At 38.1% G+C, this 19,209-nt stretch overlaps 1 protein-coding gene across 4 annotated transcripts; it reads right to left on the bottom strand.

Annotated features, from left to right (window-relative positions):
- Window positions 1-715: 715 nt before the first annotated feature.
- On the bottom strand, window positions 716-19,203 carry CUNH4orf50 (chromosome unknown C4orf50 homolog). 4 transcript variants are annotated; one of them, XM_035891098.1, is made up of 11 exons: window positions 19,116-19,203; window positions 16,751-16,902; window positions 14,464-14,602; window positions 11,743-12,438; window positions 8,246-8,360; window positions 7,355-7,479; window positions 4,783-7,002; window positions 3,383-3,484; window positions 2,459-3,233; window positions 1,542-1,688; window positions 716-891 (listed from the first exon to the last, which is right to left on the bottom strand). In XM_035891098.1, exons 3-9 carry the CDS (start codon window positions 14,599-14,601, stop codon window positions 3,162-3,164), a joined length of 3,468 nt encoding a protein of 1,155 aa, XP_035746991.1. In that variant the 5' UTR covers window position 14,602; window positions 16,751-16,902; window positions 19,116-19,203; the 3' UTR covers window positions 716-891; window positions 1,542-1,688; window positions 2,459-3,161. The 4 variants fall into 4 exon arrangements, with proteins under 4 accessions (XP_035746991.1, XP_035746992.1, XP_035746990.1 ...); XM_035891099.1 differs by having other exon boundaries at window positions 2,510-3,233; XM_035891097.1 differs by having other exon boundaries at window positions 1,542-3,233; window positions 19,106-19,203.
- Between the last annotated feature and the right edge of the window lie 6 nt (window positions 19,204-19,209).

Genomic DNA, 19,209 nt, shown 5'->3' with positions numbered 1-19,209 from the left:
TACACTAACATGAAACGTTAACATGATTAATAAGCAGTAACATGAAAAGTTTAGTTACTGGAGGGATGTGAAAGTGGGTTTTTTTTTCAGAAGAAAGGCTGACCTGCACTTTTTCTAGTGTACAAATATTCTGTCAAAGCTGACAAATTTTATTCCCATGTGAGTCATAGAAATAATAAACATCTTAATTCAGTCACCAGTAAAATAAGCAATAATTGCCCCAGACTGTCCCCAAACAAACGGGTTAAAGCTTCATTCCCAAAAATATCCCAAAAGCTTAAGTGTTAGCTTAAACAAAACACAATGATACACTTCTGTTTATTTTGGGAGTTTCTGCTTCTTACTTGAAATGCATTTCATTGTTTTAAGATGTTACATCCCCAATACATTACAATGATATGAAAAATCCGTGCTTCATTTTCAATTAACGGTCAGAATTCAGTTGTCTAAACATCAGCACATAGTGCCATGTAGGGTGTACATATGAAGTAACTGCATAGGACTCGCAAGTGGCCAACTACACCCTCAGCCAGGATGCCCTAAGGCACTTAAATGGGATAAAGAGTGACATTTAGGCAACTGAACTGAGCCCAGATTCTTTACATCTTCCAGAATATGTTTTTATTTTCTTCCAAAGCCATATCTATCTAACTTGTTCAAACTAAATTTGAAAATATTGTAGGTTGCCACAAAAATGCTTTTCCAGCTGATAAAAGTTGCATGTTTCTTCTTCACAGTTTCCCTATCAACGAGGACAGAAATAATTTCAAGGCTGGCTGAAAAGTCTTTATGAAAGCTGCTTCCAGGAGATAATTCAATAATTTAAAATCTTTCCACAAAACACTTCTTTTTGGTGGAAGATGTAAAAACTTTATCAAGACACAGAGCTACCTGAAAATTCAAAAAAGTTTCATTTACAGCAAACCCAGAATTTCTGTGATATAGATACATTCCAATGAGACTTTCTCTCCCCCATGTGATAGAAAGATTTCCCGGATTTTAGGGACACACACTTGAGCTCCACGCATCAATTACAGACATTGATCCACATCACCTGCTCACTTGCAATGTAAGTTTCTCCATAAAATGTCCAGCATCATGTCATTTTGTCTATGCAAATCTAGTACTCGGGGCTACAAGGCACAAAGGCCAAATACTGGAAATACTGGAGACTTCTCCAACTGCAGAGCAGGAGAGGCAGAGGGGACTGAAGGGAAATGCCTTTCATTAAGGTCACCTGAAAATCCAGGCCGCAGAAAATTACCCTGGCTAGAGAGAGCAGGATGAAAGAGCAGGACAAGAGTCCTCCTAAAAAACTGAGGTGTCTATAATGCAGATGTAGAGCCCAGACTTTGGAGTATCCTGTAGACAGATGGCCTACCTTGCATAATACTTGCTCACTTTCAAGTTTATAGCTCCAGTGGCTCTAGGTGCCCTATACTTGCTTCAAATCTATTACCAATAACAATAATGGGTGTCTCTACATGCAAAATATTCCCCTCAAAGGAAAATGCTTTTCTCCATTCTATTTACATACATACCGTTAATTTGCAGTGCTGCTTTCCAAGCATTTTGTCCCCAACCTCTTGTTTAAGATGGTGTAATTCTGAGAGAGTTTGTGTCAAATGAGTTTTGATTTCTTCGTATCTTGTTTCAGCAAAGCCAAGTTCTATGTACCATTTCTGAGCCTAACAGGAAGAATAAAAATGCAAAATTACTGAGTATAATTAGTCTACCAGTGGTAGCATTTCTCAATACGAGCTTACAACCATGGACTTGAGTCTGATCTCCACATCACAAGTCTTAAATTGTTGTAAATTGATTAAAATAAATGGAATTACACAATACACTATAATCTTCTTATAAGAAATGAGTAAGACTTTAAAGTAAGTCCTGTAGAAACATCCGTAACTAGAGCTATGCAGAAAAATAGATTAATTTTTAAACTGCTTTCTAAATTTGATGGTATCTTGAATGAATGTTGTGAATGCAGTCACAATTTCAGAATTTTCTTTGAAAGCTCTCAGAGCAAATGGAAAGTAAGATTTTATCAGCTATGGGAAAAAATCTTCCTGACAAATATAAAAAATGAAAAATGCAAAGGTGGGAAAAAAAACCTCCCCACCTTTGTATTTCTTCTAGGATGCATTTTCTCCACTTACACACATCAACTGTAGGTTTGTTTTTTTTTTTTAAAAAAAAAAAAGAAAACCACAAAAAACCACTCAGTAGATCAGCTTGTTGCCCAACAGCAAGCTCCTTCCCTCATCTGAGAAATCACTGCTTCTCCCTTCTGAAAGCAAAGGCTTCACATTCTTTTAAGTAAACTGGGGAAGGTGTTGTAAGACACAGCTTCCTTGTAACACATAAAAGGTTAAAAGTATCTAAGCTAATAATAAAAATAAATAAAAATCAAATGATCTCTTCATATTCCAATTACAAGGTCAGAAGTCCTCACCTAACCATCCAACACGCATCCAAATCTATTCCTTCATTCCAGTGGCCTCACCTGAAATCTGGGAAGCCTTGTAAAGCAGCTGTCAAAGGACAACCATTTTGTACACCCACCATGTGCAATCCTACTGCTCTTTTACATGCTCGACACACTTCTTCCTGCCAGTGGTTTTTCCACAGGGAGTCTGAGCAATGCCTGTTATTGCATGAAACAGCCCCATAAATATACGCTTGCCAAAAAAGCAATACTTCTGCTTTGATAAGCATCGAGTGGAGATTCTTCAATAAAAAATAGGAATGTGAAAGCTAACGCATTCAGAAAGGCACAACACTGAAAGCTTCCTTGGCTGGTATTAAAATCTGGCTGCAGATTTCCTTCATGCAGGCACAGAACTAGCCACCCAAACAAGTTTCCACGTAAGTGGTGTTGGACTTTTTGTGTTTACAATATAGATGTCAAGAGGAGGGGCAGTCTGTGTGCTTTGCACCATCACTGGGCATAGCAAGACCCCTCGACAGTATCAGATTTTATATTATTTTGCCTCTCATTCAAAAACTGCTTTCAATGCAGGTTTGCCATAGTCCTCTGTGCTTCTACTGCATTCTACTCCTCCTCACTCGTAGTGAGGGGGAGGGAAGCAGCTGGCCCAGGGATGGCCACAGCAGGTAGTTCGTTCTGGGTGTCTTTATTAAGCACTCAGCTTCTGTCAAAGCATGCTGGGGGAATGCAGCTTCACTTGAAGTTCTGGCCAACCACGAATGGCTGTGCAACTCGTCACCTGAAAGATCAAAGAGGGACATTTTGCTTCTGCAGATCAGATACTTCCCTGTTTTGTGTTAAATCCTGGCAGAAAGAAGAACAGCCAGGTAAGAAAACAAGCAAGAAAACAAATTTGCTCCTCAGAATTACATCAGAGTAGGTGGTTACCTCTTTTCTTGATTTTTGTAATTCCTTTTGCTGTATTTTTAGTTCTTCTTTCGCCTTTTTGACTTGCTCTTTCATCACACTGTAGCTTTCAAAGATGCTGCCCTGGGTACACAACAGAAATACATGACTCCTCTCATGCATACAAAAAGGTACACACATTTTTTTACAGAACAATACATGGTTTCCTTCTATCTGAATTACTAAAAACATTTGCATAAAATCAAGATAGTAGCAATAAATCTTTCCCTGATGATTATTCTCAACTGAAGTAATAATTCTGCTTTTACAAGAACATAATAATCTCCATAGAAATTCACTGGTGTAAGATTTGTGACTACAGAGGACAAACATGGACGAGAAATCCACTATAAGTAAAGATTCTGTCTTTAGGCATATGTTTCATAAAAATCAAAACAGGAAAAAAATAAACTCTATCAGAATAAAAGTTAATAAGTTAACATGTCCATACTTTTCAGTAAGACATGTTTCACGGCCCTGAATACTTCACCATTGTAACAGAAGTTTGTGGAAATTAATTTGCTCTACCAGAAGCTTTTACTCTTGCAAGAAGATAAATGATTTTAAAAATGCCTGAACAATGCACTCCTTCTAATAGTATTTTTAAATTTGTAGCTTGCTGTATCTCGCACTGGTGAGGCCACACCTTGAATATTGTGTTCAGTTTTGGGACCCTCACCACAAGAAAGATGTTGCATTGCTGGAACATGTCCAGAGGAGAGCAACCAAGCTGATGAGGGGTCTGGAGCACAAGTCTGGTGAGGAGCAGCTGAGGGAATTGGGGTTGTTTAGTCTGGAGAAGAGAAGGCTGAGGGGAGGCCTTATTGCCCTCTACAACTACCTGAAAGGAGGCTGTAGCGAGGTGGGGGTCGGCCTCTTCTCCCTGGTAATGGGTGACAGGACGAGGGGAAATGGTCTGAAGTTGAGCCAGGGTGTGTTTAGAGTGGACATTAGGAAAAATTTTTTCAATGAAAGGGTTGTCAGGCTCTGGAATGGGCTGCCGAGGGAAGTGGTTGAGTCCCCATCCCTACAGGTATTTAAAAGACGGGTAGACAAGGTGCTTAGGGACATGGTTTCGTGGTGGGACGGCAGGGTTAGGTTAACGGTTGGACTTGATGATCTTCAAGGTCTTTTCCAACCTAAACAATTCTATGATTCTATGATCACTTTAAAATTCTCTAACACAACATTCAGAAAAAACTCTCTGGTACTTTGCCTTCTGTTTCAAAGTTAACTTTAGCACCTCAGATCTCCAGCACATGGTCGTTACAACATTTTCTATATTACAAAGCTCATTTAGCTTTGTCATCCAAATGACATTTATGTCTCCCCCTTTCTTTAGAAGATCCTGCTTGGTAACATTCCTCATTGTTATTATTTACCTCTTTTCCAGGGAAATAGTTTGAGGGGTCTATAACCAGAACTCCTTCTTCTTCAGTCTGAGTTACACTACATGCTGTTTCAACTTTCTTTGGCTTAAGACTATGTTGTTGACTTTCTTCTTTTAGTTTTACTATCTTTCCCCTTGCTCCCGAACTTTTATCTTTTCTCAGGTCTTCATAGGTAAAACCCAAAGAAGACAGAAATTCTTTCAATTTTCTGTTTTCTAAAATAAAGTTTGCATTGGCTTTCTGAAATTCATCAAGCTGTTCTGAAGTTTCTTTCTTGATCCTGTCCATCTCTCTTTTCAGCACACATTTTTCCTCCTGTAAATCAGAAATAGTTTGATAACAGCTGGTTTTGCACTCTTGAAGTTCTGAAACCACGGTACTGTATTTGTCTTGTTCACGCTTTACCTCTGCCAAACTTCCCAATAAAGTTTCTTTTTCACCTTCTAAAAGAGATATTCTGTGTAAATTTCCCTCTTTCTCTTGTATTAGTTCATTATATTTTGCTACATAGTTCTCCTTTTCTTGTAATAATTTAGCTATTTCTTTGAAGCATCTGCTTCTTTCTTCTTTCAGGTCAGAAAGCAGCTGAAAATATCTCGTTTTCCTTCCATCCAGGGATAAAACACTCCTGGGAAGTTTTTTTGATGCAATTGTCAATGAGTCATTTTCAGAATTCTTATTTTTCTCTGCAACACATGAAAGGTTCTTAGAGAAGATTTCAACAAAAAATGCTCCTGGGCTCATGATGTTTTCTTCTGGTAAGTCATTAAAACATCCACCAGCAACTTCTTTCTCATTAAGTAAGTTTTGGAATGAAACAATGTTAACTTCATCTACTGCTAAAATGTATTGAAAATATGCATCCATCTCCTCTTCCAGTGCACACATCATCTGAGCATATCTCTCATTCTCCTGTTGTAATATACTGACTTTTTTTGAGTAATTTTCATTCTCTTGCATCAGTAGAAATATCCTCTGAGAACACACAGTCACCGCTTTTTCCAGTGCATGTATTTTCACATTATGTTCACTACCAGCTTCCAGTGGTGACAGATGACAAAAACACTCATAAAAATTGCTCCCTGGCAGGAACAGTTTGTTTAAGCACAAAGCCCTCTCCTGCACAGGAGACGATGTGTTTAGTGGATACCTCTCTTCCTCTGACAAAAAAAAATTCTGAGATGCATATTGCATGTTTTCAGCAGCTATTTTTTGACATGAGAAGTTCTTCTCGTTTGGCTCACAGAGTTTCAGGGTCTGGTCTTTCTTTTTTTTCAGGCCAATATTGCTGGAAGGGTTTGCTTGGTGGGGTGGTTTCTGAGGTTGCTCTCCTATCGCCTCCATTTTGATCATGTTTTCTCCATTATATACCCTATTCACATCAGAGGTGCAGATTTCTAAGGGGTTTCTTTGTTTCTGCATTGGTTGAGGGTTCCCTTCAAAATGCTTCTTTAAGTCTTTAAAATCAACAGATAAATTTTGGACACTCTGTGGGCTACCCAGTCTGTCTTTGGTTTCCATTCCTTGCTTCCCAGGCCTGATCAATTCAGTTTTATTTAAAATCTCAGAACTTTCCTCAGGAACACAGGTCACCTGCTGTGGTTGGGCTTTCTCATGCTGTATTTCTTCTCCTTTAGCTCTCCCTCTAAAGATTTGATGATACTTTCCATCATCAACAACTTTATCCAGGCATTCATTTTCACCTAGGCTTTTTGGCAGAATTTTCTTGTTTTCCCAATGTTTTTCCATGCTGTATTTTTCTAGAGATGATGTGAAAATTTCAGTTACAGTGCAAGGTATTTTTCCACAAAGAAGTGCAGAAGCTTTGTCAGAAAATCTTCCTTCTGCAACAAGGCAGAGGACATCAAAGCAAAGAGTGGTATTTGCCTCACAGAAATCCAAACTCCTCACTTTCTTTACAGAGGTGACAGCTGATATGTGGTAGCTTTCAGGTTCTAACAAGGTAAATTTGGGCTTCTTCCTCATCAAAACTTCAATCACAGAAACAGGGAACATCTTTGCTGGTAGATTTATAGCTTGTTCCTTCAAGAGAGAAAAGTTTTCTTCATCTTTGGTTTCCTTACTTGTCTCATCATTAGTTAAATTCTCAGAGCAAGAAGGAAGCAGTCTTGCTCCACAATAACTTGGGGTACATCTGAACAAAGTGAAACTGTCTTCTAGAGTACCTGCCCTCTTCATTCCAAAGGTGACCTGGTAAAAGCAGAAGAGATATGTTTCAAACTGAAAAATATAAGCTAAGATATGTTGTTCCCTGTTGCTAACCGTAATGTATTTTTCACTTCATCCATAAAATACTTGATTACAGACAGATGAGAAAAAATATTTCCATACAAAGAGTTTGTAAATTATTTAAAATTTGCAACAAAAGTAAATAATTTTCTTAGTGCACACATGTATTCATCTTGAATAATATCTTCAGTAGATATAACTTAAAGCTACTTTTATATTCATCTTTAGATACACCAACTTTTCATTTTATCACAAAATTCACAGACTCAATGTGCTCAAAGACAGCAAAAATAGTGGTAACTTTTCTTCTCACCTGCTCAATCTCAGCTAGACCTGCAACTTCTGCATAGGCATTGGAATTGTGTTGCAAAACTGGTAGAAGTTCTTCTGGTAGCTCCTCCATCTGCTTTAGCCCATCACAGCTATAGCCTGGTGTTTCTGTTATGGTAAAGCACTGGACAAGTGTAATGCCAGTCCCAAACAGTTGCATGAAAAACAAACCCAAAACCATCTGACCAGATGTTTTGGACAGAAAAGTATTTTAGTGAGAGTATGCTCAAAAGGTCCTTCTCTACCAGAAGCACACATCGCCAATGATGCAGAGATAAGAAGGACATCAAACAAGAAAGCAAACTTCATAAGAAAACATAAATATTAAGCTTTAAAATAAGGTATATCTGGGGTCCTCCCCAGTTCTCAAAGCCTTTAAAAATGGAAAACACATCTCATTATGGTGTGTAGATGAAAATTTATGGGTTAAAATTATGGGATAAAATTATTCAGTGCAGGTCTACCTTTTCATATACTGAAATTTGCTATAAAATTTCCATTAACTTACGTTGGAAGAATTTATCTGATAAAATTTGGCAAGATCAGAGCTTTCACGTTGTATGACCTAAAAAGCAAACCTGACTGCTGCACAGCATTCTCAAACACTATACTTCAGCCAGGACATGGGAAGTATCCCCTAATTCTTCACCTCTGTAGCTTCTTGAAAGTTTTGGGATTTCTTGAGAAAGCTCCTATCTAAATGCTAGTCTCACACTGGCAAACAGTTACTGCTTCACTTTCCCAAGATACAGTTTACAGATTAGAAGGTTTTCAGAAGGTCTTACACCTTCCAAGGCATGCACACCACATGAATGAAATCATCTTTATTTTATTGCACAGATATGAAAGCAATAATTACAGTTTGTTTTCATACCAGACTCTTTAGCATGTAGCAGCACAACCGGAGTTTGAGTAGCTTTGCTTCTGAGTGAATCCACAACTGCTCCCCATTTCCAATTTTGAATGTCATCCTGGATTAGTTCTGCATTCTTAATGGGAAAAGGAGGAGGAAAAGCAGAAAACAGGCCATAAACATACAGTATTTGTGCTATGAAAAACAGGCACATAAATTTCCTTTGCTATTTTACATTCAAAAGACCCACTATTTCCTTATAATTGCTAGTATTTCGTACAGTTTTCTCATTCCAACATTTTCTAGTAAATGTCATTGTTTTAAACTTCCCTCTAATGTGTTCTTCATACTTTGCAAAGAGTTAAGGAAGAAAATCTGAGTAATAAGCATGCAGTATGTCAGATCACAGGTGGAACACTATCAGAACAGAGACTAAACTATATGCTTATGAACAAAGAGAAAAGAAAGTCCAATCAAGTAGGGACTGAGACTAATAGTTCAGTGCCCAGCTACAATGATAACTGTTCCTAGGTTGGAGGAACTCAAAGTAGAATAATTGCCCTAAATAAAATTTTCTTTTCCATTGATAATTTAATTGTAACTTTCACATTCTGTTCTTGACATTTATCTTGACTCTCTGATTGAATTTGGAAATTGTGACAACAATTTCTGGTGCAAAGCAAATACCTTTATTTCTTGATACACAACAGGTCACATTTCGTATGCAACGTGCTCATTTTTAGTGAACAGAAGACTCGGGTCTGATTTTCTCAACAAAACGCGTAATCGAGGTGGTAGCCAAAACAGCTACAGCACAGAAAACAAGCCAACACAGCCACTTTTGTCTTCCCGCACTGCCCTGCATCAAATGCCAGCAGAAAACAAACTTGGTCCCTTTGGGCTGAGCTGCAGCTTTAAAACTACATACAGATGGGAAAGGCAATGACTTCAAAGTCTTCGGTCTATAGTGAGTCAGAAATTGCCACTTGATTTTCCACATGATCACCAGTGAGAATAATTTGGATTTCAACCCAAGTCAGCTGGCACACTATAGTGCTCTGAGATTCTTGACTGGGTGCCATGACTTAAGTGGAAACTACAACACTTCCAAGAGTTCTTCCTTCATTTTCTCAGTAATATTGGAGCTAACGTTAATTCCTTGAAACACACTCATTATTTTCCTGCAAGTTTGCCTTTATTTCTTCCCAGATATCTTTTCTTTATTGATATGTGGGTTCTGTCAAAAGAAAGTTACACAAAATGATGTAAAAGATACAATGCTTGGATACAATGCTCTTTCACTGAAAAATTGTATACAAGCAGCTTTCCCAAAAAGTAACAGCATGAAAATCTTTCTTGTATTGCACACAATTTCTCTTTTTTACAGCTGTTGATGGAGTATGATGAACTCAAATAGGACTTCTCTTTCATGATGAGCTCAAATAGGACTTCTCTTTCAACTATTTTGGCTTGAATACTACACGATCAAGGTAATGAGATTAGGAAATTCTATTTTAATAGGTGCTAGTAAAACAAAAGCCCTCTTCAGTTTTACGGTACAACACCAGAGGTCTCCCTCCTCCTTTTATCATAGATACTGATTTTTTTCCCCTGCTATTTCAAGTCATTTTCTACTAGAAGAATCCAAGTGAATTACTAGCAGTACCAAGAGGAAAAGACAACCAGAAATGCAGAAGGCACAAGATTTGATGCTGCTGATGGATTTAAGGAACGTTAAACACAGCATTTAAGGAACGTAACCGACTGTGCAGCAGACCATAGTAAACTAGCTTAACACAAATGATGACCTGCTCATTTATTCCAAAGACTGGGTAATTGAGACTCAGTAACCTCCTATGACAACACAGATGTAAATTAGTACTTAGAAAAGAAATGGTAAGAAAACCTTGTGTAGAGGAAAAAATAACCTTTTATTAGGGTACAGCATAGAATGAAAGAGATTTGGTCCTGTTTTTTGAAGACTTTTTGGATTAGTCTCAGGCAATTAGTTGATATATCTTGCTTTCACACCTTCAAATAACTCAATGTTTACTTTCTCCTTTTCTCAGTTTTCTCAAACCAATAGTAATTCTCCACTACTTCTTCCCTGGCTCTGAAATCCTCCCTCCTGATTTTAGTTGGGCAGTCCACTCATAGCATACATGGTTGTTGTACCTGTTTACAACTCAGTGCAAGTCCCTCTAGAAATATCTTAATATATTTTCAAACCTTATTCTTCATTCCCAAGAAAAAGTGAACTCACTAGTTAAAGTGACTGTAGCAGTGGTTCAGGTATAAAAATAAGGAACAGCAGTCAGTCCTTCTGCCACTTCGGGGCAGCTATAGAGACAAATGCGGTGAGGCACAGCTTCTGAGCTTCCACAAAGGGCACCCATGTGCTGCCAGTTACTGCAGGATGACCTTACCACTCTTTCTCACACAAAGGCAACCTCCTGGACCTCACTTCTTTGGGACTGTAGAGCCACTAAGGGTACAAAATCACCAGGTCTGCAAAGGTGCATTCAACTACCAGGTTAAAATTTTGCCTTTATTTCTTCTAGCTTTTACGGAGAAAAGATCCTTTCTACCTTCTTCCAGTTCTGAAAGTACTCACAGTCTGACTGTCCTCCTATACTAAAGGATTGGTTTTTTCATGCCCATTACCTCCTGGTTAACTGAAGTTAAAATCAGGAGAGTTCTTGGGATATCAGGTCACAATTTGAATAGAGCAGCTGAGTGTGAGGCTTAGCTGATTTCACTTTATTTAATAAATCCCCAGAATAAAAACACCCTCCACCTAGTGCATAAAGAATAAAACTTTGTTTGAGTCCTCTCTGTGAAAAGAATTTTTCTTTGTCAGCAAAATGAATTGGCAGAAGCTGAATGTCATATTACAGCATATGCAGAGCTTTCCCATGCAATGCTGGAGTGAAGTCCTTAAAGCAAACAAGTCCTATTCAGTGTATTCAGGGCATATCACAATGCTACGGAGCTGCAAACCATTGAATATCTCAACTCACTCCCAGTCATGAATACTGCATCCATCTTCCCTTGTTCACCATTATCCAGAAAAATCTCCTAGACAAGATTTATTGTCAGCTGTGCTTTTTTCTTCAGCATTTGGGCATGAAAAACATGTGAAAACTCACCCAACCATATGTGTACTCCTCCACTGAATAGTGTCCACGAGACAGAGGTCTCAGAAGTTCTTCTGGGCTCTACTTCTAGTGCTAACTGAGACCTTTTGCCTTGGGCACGTCACTTAAAAACTTAAGGAAACAAGATTTGTGAAGTGCCCTCAGTATGCACCTAATAAAAGCACTGATGCGATCAACTACTGATTCCAGTGAGTGTGAATTAGACACTGTGAAGTACTAATGCTTCAACACAAATAAAGGAAAAAAACGCAGGAAGAAAAAAGCCTCACACTCGCATCTTGATTGCACATCTAATGACAAGTGTAATCCAGGGTGACATAAAGATAAAAGCTAATAATATTTTGCCTTATTTTTACTTACCCAGTCAACACTGTTGTCTCTGTTCTCCAATCTTGTAAATCGTGCGTCCTTTTCTTTCTTCTTTTTCAACTTCACCCTACCTTGATCTTTTAAAGCCCTATTTTCATCCAAAAGCTCTTCCATTTCTTCCTGTAGATTGATTTCAGATAATTTCAGTCTATAAACATGATGGCAAGATTCTTCCAATTTTCTTCTGAGAAAGGCTTCAGTGTCCTGAGAGCACTGGAGTTCAGTCATCAGGTCTGCCTGTTCTCTCCTTTTGTCCTCCTCTTTTTCCCTTAAGAACTTCAGATTTTGCTGAAAAGTCTCAAGGTGGCTTTTCATGTCGTGCTCCACATTTTCAATGCAAGTTTTCAGTTCCATTACTTCCACGTCGGGGTGTTTATAGCTCTGAGTCCCACTGAATGCTGATTCCAGCTTCTGCTGGAGATACTGCACCATTCCCTCTTCTAACTCGGATGTCAAAAGAACAATATGGGCACTAAGATCTAGGACTTGCTTTTCCAGCCTGGATACCTCACCCCGAAGGTAACATTCCCTTTCTCTCAGCACTGCTGTCTGTTGTCTCTGATTTTGTTTGTAGTGCTCAAAATACTCTGACTGGCGCTTTAATTCATCTTCTTTTGTCTTCAGCTGCTCCTGAAGCCAATGTAATTTTTCTTTTTGCTTCTTCTCTGACTTTTTTTGGTTTTCAACCTACAATTTCAGTGAGTTGCATGGTTAATGTCTTGATACTAAATCTCCTCTTCCCTTACAATTTTTCTTAATTTTGCAATAAATCTGCCCTTGTTTTCTGAAAACTGAGAAATGACATACATAGCAATTACTTAAAGCCAGTAAAATCCTGTATTTAGAGAAAAACTGACCTACTATTTTGTCATTTCAGCCATTGCTGATGCATCTTAGCAGGAAACAAACAAAACACACACTCACCCATATCTACTACTACATAAAATACATGAAGTTTTTAAACACTCCCTTTTGCATATTTTATAGTACACATTAAATCAAAAGAAACCCTTGGACTGGAATTCATATAACCAGCTCTGAACTACAGAGTAACACATCATTAATTCTGACAGTAGCATAGCACTGAGATGTTACAGCCAGAGAAGCTGTGGTTTCATTACAGCAAACATAAAATGCACTTTTCAGAGCCCAAGTTTTGCCCTTTGCCCTTCGCCATACCTGTCATCTGTCAGCTCTTTTTATGATCCCCGTGGAAAAGGAGGAAGGAACAGATGCCTTTTGAATCAGTTTGAGAAAGACTTTGGTATTTTCATTTGCACCAAAGCGTGTTTGAACACAGAGACATACAGAGGTGAAAGATGTCAGTGAAAGACAGAGGAGGCTTTCAGGATTCACATGCTGCCCTTGTTCTGAGCAGAGCAAGAGCCACCAGTATCACAGTGCCATCGTGGCAACTTTGAAGCCAGACTGAAGGCACAGAGATATTACTGTATTTCTTCAAGGACATCCTTCGGTCAGTCTTTTTGATCTCCAGCATTTTCCTGTCCAAGGGGTTCACCAGTAAGGAAAGGACAGGACAGGAGGAATGTTAGGCTGAAATGTTGTGCGAAGTCACGTAAGTGTGGGATAATAGTTTGGTTAACTGTTGGTGGGAATATATGTATGTCTAAGCTTCCCGAGTCTTGGAAAATACATTTCACTTTTAAATAAAAAAGCAAAGACTATTTTTCTTTCTTTTGAGTCGTCCTGCATGGTACTAGTGTCCTGTCAGATTATTCAACTTTGACTTAAAATGCTGAGACAATGAAAGTGTATCTTGTGATAAACAGAATCAAAAGGTATCGTTTCCTTGTAGACTGTCCCTGAATAACTTTCATTCCTTCAGTATTTTCATGGATCCATCCTATGAGCTGTGCAGACTTGGCAAAAATGCCTGTTGCATGTGTTATCAGCCAACAGCCAACCTTTCGGATACAAAACATTTACGTGAAGAAGTACTAACAGGAGAACTGAAGGCTTTCCACTGCAGAGCTGACAATTTCCCACCAGACGTGGGGAGAGGGAGTTGTGAGGGCATGAAATCGCCAGTGGGGCCTTCTTGGCAAGGAGGGAGCAGCTCAGCTTGCTCCAGCAAGGGCACTCTGCAGAGGAGGGCTTGGACCGCAAGTGGTGACCCACACAACAGTGCATCACGGGAAAGAAGGTAAGACCCAAACCACCTGGGAAAGCTGGAAGAGGACACAAAGCTAAGCAGGAAGCTTAAAGCGTATGCAAGAGCAGGCGGGGCCCAGCTTGAAAACGCATGAGCAATTCAAGAGTCAGACGACAGGCCAAGCGGCTGCATTTCGTACAGAAAACAGGCTGGGTTAGCTGTGGTGTGCTGTTGTATCACATTGGTAGGGAATCAAAAAACAGCTTTATTATGGGGCTAGAAAGTTAAAGTCTGACCTAGGGAGAAGGAGTCCTCTGAGTGGGTTCTGGGGAGAAAGAAGTAAGTGGGAGCGTATATCTCAAAGATTAAGGGCCCAAATGAGAGGAATAATGGCAGTGCTGTCAAAAACATTAGAGAAATAGAAAGTGGGGCAAAAAAGACCAAAAAGTTCATCTGATTCCTCTGGTTGTAGAAAAAGGGAAAGGTTGAGATGATTTAATGCTTAGAAACAGAGAGGTCACTGGAGGTGAGATTGACTTATAAATTATTACCACAAAGAAGAAGCTAAACTAGGTCATTTGAAACAATATCCTCCTCACCAAGTTGATCAGGTCCTCCCGAATGCCTCGCAGTTTCTCTTTAATACGAACATCTGCATTTTCAATCTGGTGCAACTTCATATTTAGTTGATCCATCGTCACAAGAAGTGTTTTGTGTGACAGCTCCAGCTCTTTCATCCTGTGATAGTGAGAATGGAGATCTGTGCTAAGTAAATACCACACAATACAGTTCCAGATGGATAAGCAGTCACCAGCAATGCATCAATTTATCTTTATTTTTCTATTTTTCTCCCAACAATAAAATAGTAACAAATAGTTGATCTCTAATAATAAACACATCATTCTTAACAAGTCTGCTGGGGTTTGCACATTACACTGGAGACTCTCAAAACTGTTAAAAGCAATGTCTATGTTCCTTCTCTCTCTCGCTAGCTTAATATGAAAACCATAAGCAAACACATTTACAAGATTAATGTTCACTGAAGCTTGGCACGCTATATGAAGTAACAACTTGCCATAAAGACAGCCACAACACTTTGGTCTCTACGTGTATCTGACCATAGAACTTTGCTAGGTTCAGGGTTAGCAAATCCAAATTTTATATGATGGTAAATGCTTCCCATTGAAATTAAGATTACAGGTAACCTATAAGCAACAATGTGTTTTACTGACCAAAGGGAAAACATCTTACTTGTAACATTCCTCACAGTGGAGACTGCAACCTATAATGGCTAACTGTATTGACTTTGTCCACAAAGTTGGATTTTTGACAAAATACAGTTTTGCTTCGCCTGTTGCTGAGAGCAATCTTTATATTTTCCTTAAAGATTTGCTTCCCTTTTCAGCCTACACATAAAAATTTTCCCCATGCTTTAAACAGCTCTGAATTCCAAAACATCCTTTTCTTGTTAAAGAAATTGTTTTTCCGAATCTCTCCTCTCCTGCGGCAGGTACTAAAGGCTCCTCTTCTCTCATTTCAGAGATGCACACGTTACCCCTGTGCCCCTCAGGACTGTGCTGTACCATATCTTCCTTGAATTTCTTCATTCAACCTTCAGCAGTCTTCCACTTGGCTCCCCTGCTCATTTCTATCTTCTAGCTTTGTCTTCCTGCCCCTACCTGCCAAAATTTCCTGCTACCTCCATCCCAGCATGACAACACTACCTTTGTTCAAAAATCTCACATAAAAACATATTTCTGAAGCAACAGGATTAAGATAGAAAACACATCATTAAGTAAGTACCTATTTATGTATCAAAGTGAACCTGACGAGGTCCTCCCCATCATAGTTCATCGCATAATCTAACACTGGTATCAAAGGAAACTGGGCCACATCAGCCCAAAACTCTGCCCTGGCTAATTACAGCTACTCACTCTGCTTCGCTCTTTTTTCCCCAGCAGTTCTGCCTTCCACATCATTCCTCATCTCATCTGTCTGATCTTCAGCCACAAGAACTTCAGGCACGGGATTGCTTTTCTCCCTACTGGCTAGCTAAGATCCCTGAAAATGGGCTTCCTATATCCCAGCCAAGTTTCAGCTGGCCATTTGCTCTCCTTGAACTGTTCTCTCATATTTTCTCTGTTTTGGTTGTAAATAAAGTTCTTCCCATCTTCCCCTCCCTGAAATCTTTGTTAAAATAGGCCTATTCCTACAAAAGCTTCTATTTCAAAAAAGTTTTATTATTACTTTGACAAAAAGTCCATTATTAAAACATTTCTGGCCAAATCCCTTGATGAATCAAAACAATTTAAGAAATTATACAAATAATTATTTTGAATGCCATTTATATTTTCTATCCTTTTAAATATTTGGCTTTGTTTAGAACAGTGCAGTTGCTGACTATCAAAAACTTGATCTTATTATTCCAGTCAACTGCATAATTAATGCTTAATGGAGCCTTTAGTTACTGTAATAATTAGCATTAACATACTAAACTAGATGAAGCTTTCTGAAACAAGGAACTTTTTTTTGCAACACAGAATTCCAAATTAACTCTTAAATTGAAAGGGATATATTTTACAAGCAGAATTTACACCTTGTGAATATTTAAGAATGAAACACCTGTCTGTTTATTTGCTACGAGATTTTACATGATGCTGTAAATCCAGTTCAGATAATAAAAATAAGAACTTAAATATACCATTTCTATTCTGACAGCTACACAGAACACTTATACATGCATCTTATCGGGCACCCTAAAACCACATAAAGTCTTTCTTTTTGCTAGTTTTACATGTATCATTTGCCAGCCAGTACATGGGGCAGAGAGAAGAGTACATTTGTCACATCACATTAATTTTGAATGCAAAACCCCCTTTTATTTACCTATTTCTTAGGACAGTATTTGACTCCACGTAGTCCTCTAGAACACCTTTCAGTTTTTGCTCCGACTTTTCCAGCTCTTCTACTCTGAGGTTCAAATTCTCTTCTCCAGCACTGTTTACTTGTTCATCAGGTACGCTTGCATCTTCTAATTCCTGGAAAAGCCAGGAAGTATCAATTTTAACATTGAAATTCAGAATATCAAATCCTTCATTACTGGGCATTTTAATACAGTAAGAAAATTCTTGTTCTCTCCCAGATGAAGGATCCATGATGGAAAAAAAAGCCAAATTATTGGGTTCTCAATGTGCAGCAGTTTAAGCATGCAATAAAAGAGCCTAAGTCTCTGATGATCAAATGAACAGTCCTTCTCAATTCTGAACACATTTATTATTTATGAGAAAGTCTCATTTCATTAGCCACAGAGTAATTCACCGTGTATGAAAGGAGCTGCAGTTCACAACATGAGATCCCCATAAAGGATTAAATTATACTAAATTATGAAGGAATTAGGCATCAAAGTTTTGAAAAGAAGATAACTTTCTACTAAATAGACGAGTTCATAAAATTGAGTATGTTTATCACAAAAAAATTGTACTTATTTCAGATAAAGGTATGATATTTTTATTGTTTCAAGACATAAGATTAAAAAAGGATATTTCTTATTCAAAAGGCAATCTATGACTATTTTAGAGAAACATTCAGTATATTTAACTGGTATTTTGGAATTCTGCATCCATTATTTTACTTAAAAGTCTACTTCACCTCTGACAGGTTATAAAACCATGCCTAAAAGGAATTTTTAAACTTGAGAAGGCAAGCTAAGCTTGGTTCTTTTCCTTTGCCTCTTTTAGCAATAGCTCTTAAAGTTCTTCAGCCTACAGTTCACCTTCAGTTACAGAAACTCTCCTCAGTTAGTCCTACAACTGGCATCAGTGAAATGCCTTTGCTTTTGCTACATTTGTATTGATTTGGAATTGGATCTGTAATTGGAATTCAACCACTGAGTTTGGAACTATTCTCCAGCAATTAATGCAATTCCTTTTTTCTTTTTTTTTCTTTTTTTTTTTTTTGTTAACAAATGCTGAACCTAAAGGGCAAAGAAGAAGATGAAAAAAAGGATCATTTATTTTTGCCAATGAAGAGCAGAAAATACCAGAAATTCAGTGAAAAAAGAATAAACAAAGAGGTCTTCTCTTAGTGTCCCATGTTTTGAGATACTGAATTAGGTTGTTTTTTTTTTTTTGTATCACTCACTGGCCTTATGTCAGCCACATAAGGACATAGAGCTGAAAACATTCAGCCACTTAAAAGCTACAGGTATTGAAAGACAAAGTATAAATCCACATGGACAACAAAGTTTAAACCACTTTGTGATCTTCTTTAGACTTACCAAGCCCAGTCCCTTCTCAGAGACCATGCATTCCTGAGACCTGTCCACAAAATCATGGCTTTCACCTGGCCTGTATAATTTGCTAAATGGAATGGTATCTTTGATTTTTAGGTCTCTGAGACACTAATATTTCTCCATATTTATTATTTGCAAATTGAATAGACATCCTGCTCCCTGACAATGGGCATCCCTGAACACCACTGCAAAAGGAATATATAATAACAGTGGACATTTTTACTCTGCTTATTAACAATTTACAGTGGAAGCCAAATTAATATAATTTTTATCTCTGCCCCAGTTTAGTATCTGACTCATAAACTGTAAAAAGAAAAATTCTTAGTGATATTTTTTGCAGAAAGTAGCCAACAGATAAAAATGGAGAGGAGAGACCAGGTGGGAAACAAACTGACACTTAAAATCATTATACTGATTTATACTTATGTATTTCTATTACATGTTTTTGTTTATAAGCGCACTTTTATTCACTGATATAGATATAATGAAGGTTAATACAATTTCTAAAGTTCTCAAACCTCACGATCCATTAGGCCTCTATGCTTCTGATGTTTCATCCTGAGAACTACTGAGTACTTCAGCATAAAACCAGGAAAGCTGTTATGATTCATATCAGAAATGAGAAACTTACTGTTTCCTTTTTCACTTGTATAGCTGGGAGAGATGAGTGAAAACCTGTGTCACAGCAAGTGACAGTCAGGCCCAGCATCTTGCATGGACTGAGTATAGTCATTATACCTGTTCCCAGCTCCATAATAAATATCAATATGCGATGGAGAGTAAGACTGGAGGGCTTTCAAAACTACAAATCCTGCTAGCTCAGCACAGAATAAAAATATCTCGAATGTCGTGGAAAATATCACCCAAACCAGCCAGTTGCTTTGAGAAAACTGTCACATATTAATTTCAATGTAACAAAACACATTAAAAAAAAAAAAAAGAAAACAAACCTGCTCATACCTTTTCTGCTTTGCAAGAAGACCGTCTCCTGTCTCTGCAGTGCGCTTACCGTTGCAGCCCCATGCATCCCATGTTTGTGCTTATCATTTAATTT

The sequence above is a fragment of the Egretta garzetta genome, unplaced genomic scaffold, assembly GCF_000687185.1.
Source record: "Egretta garzetta isolate BGI_Z169 unplaced genomic scaffold, ASM68718v1 scaffold193, whole genome shotgun sequence".
Classification (NCBI taxonomy): domain Eukaryota; kingdom Metazoa; phylum Chordata; class Aves; order Pelecaniformes; family Ardeidae; genus Egretta; species Egretta garzetta.
Note: the sequence above shows the minus strand (reverse complement) of the source record. Positions and strands in the feature narration are given on the sequence as shown.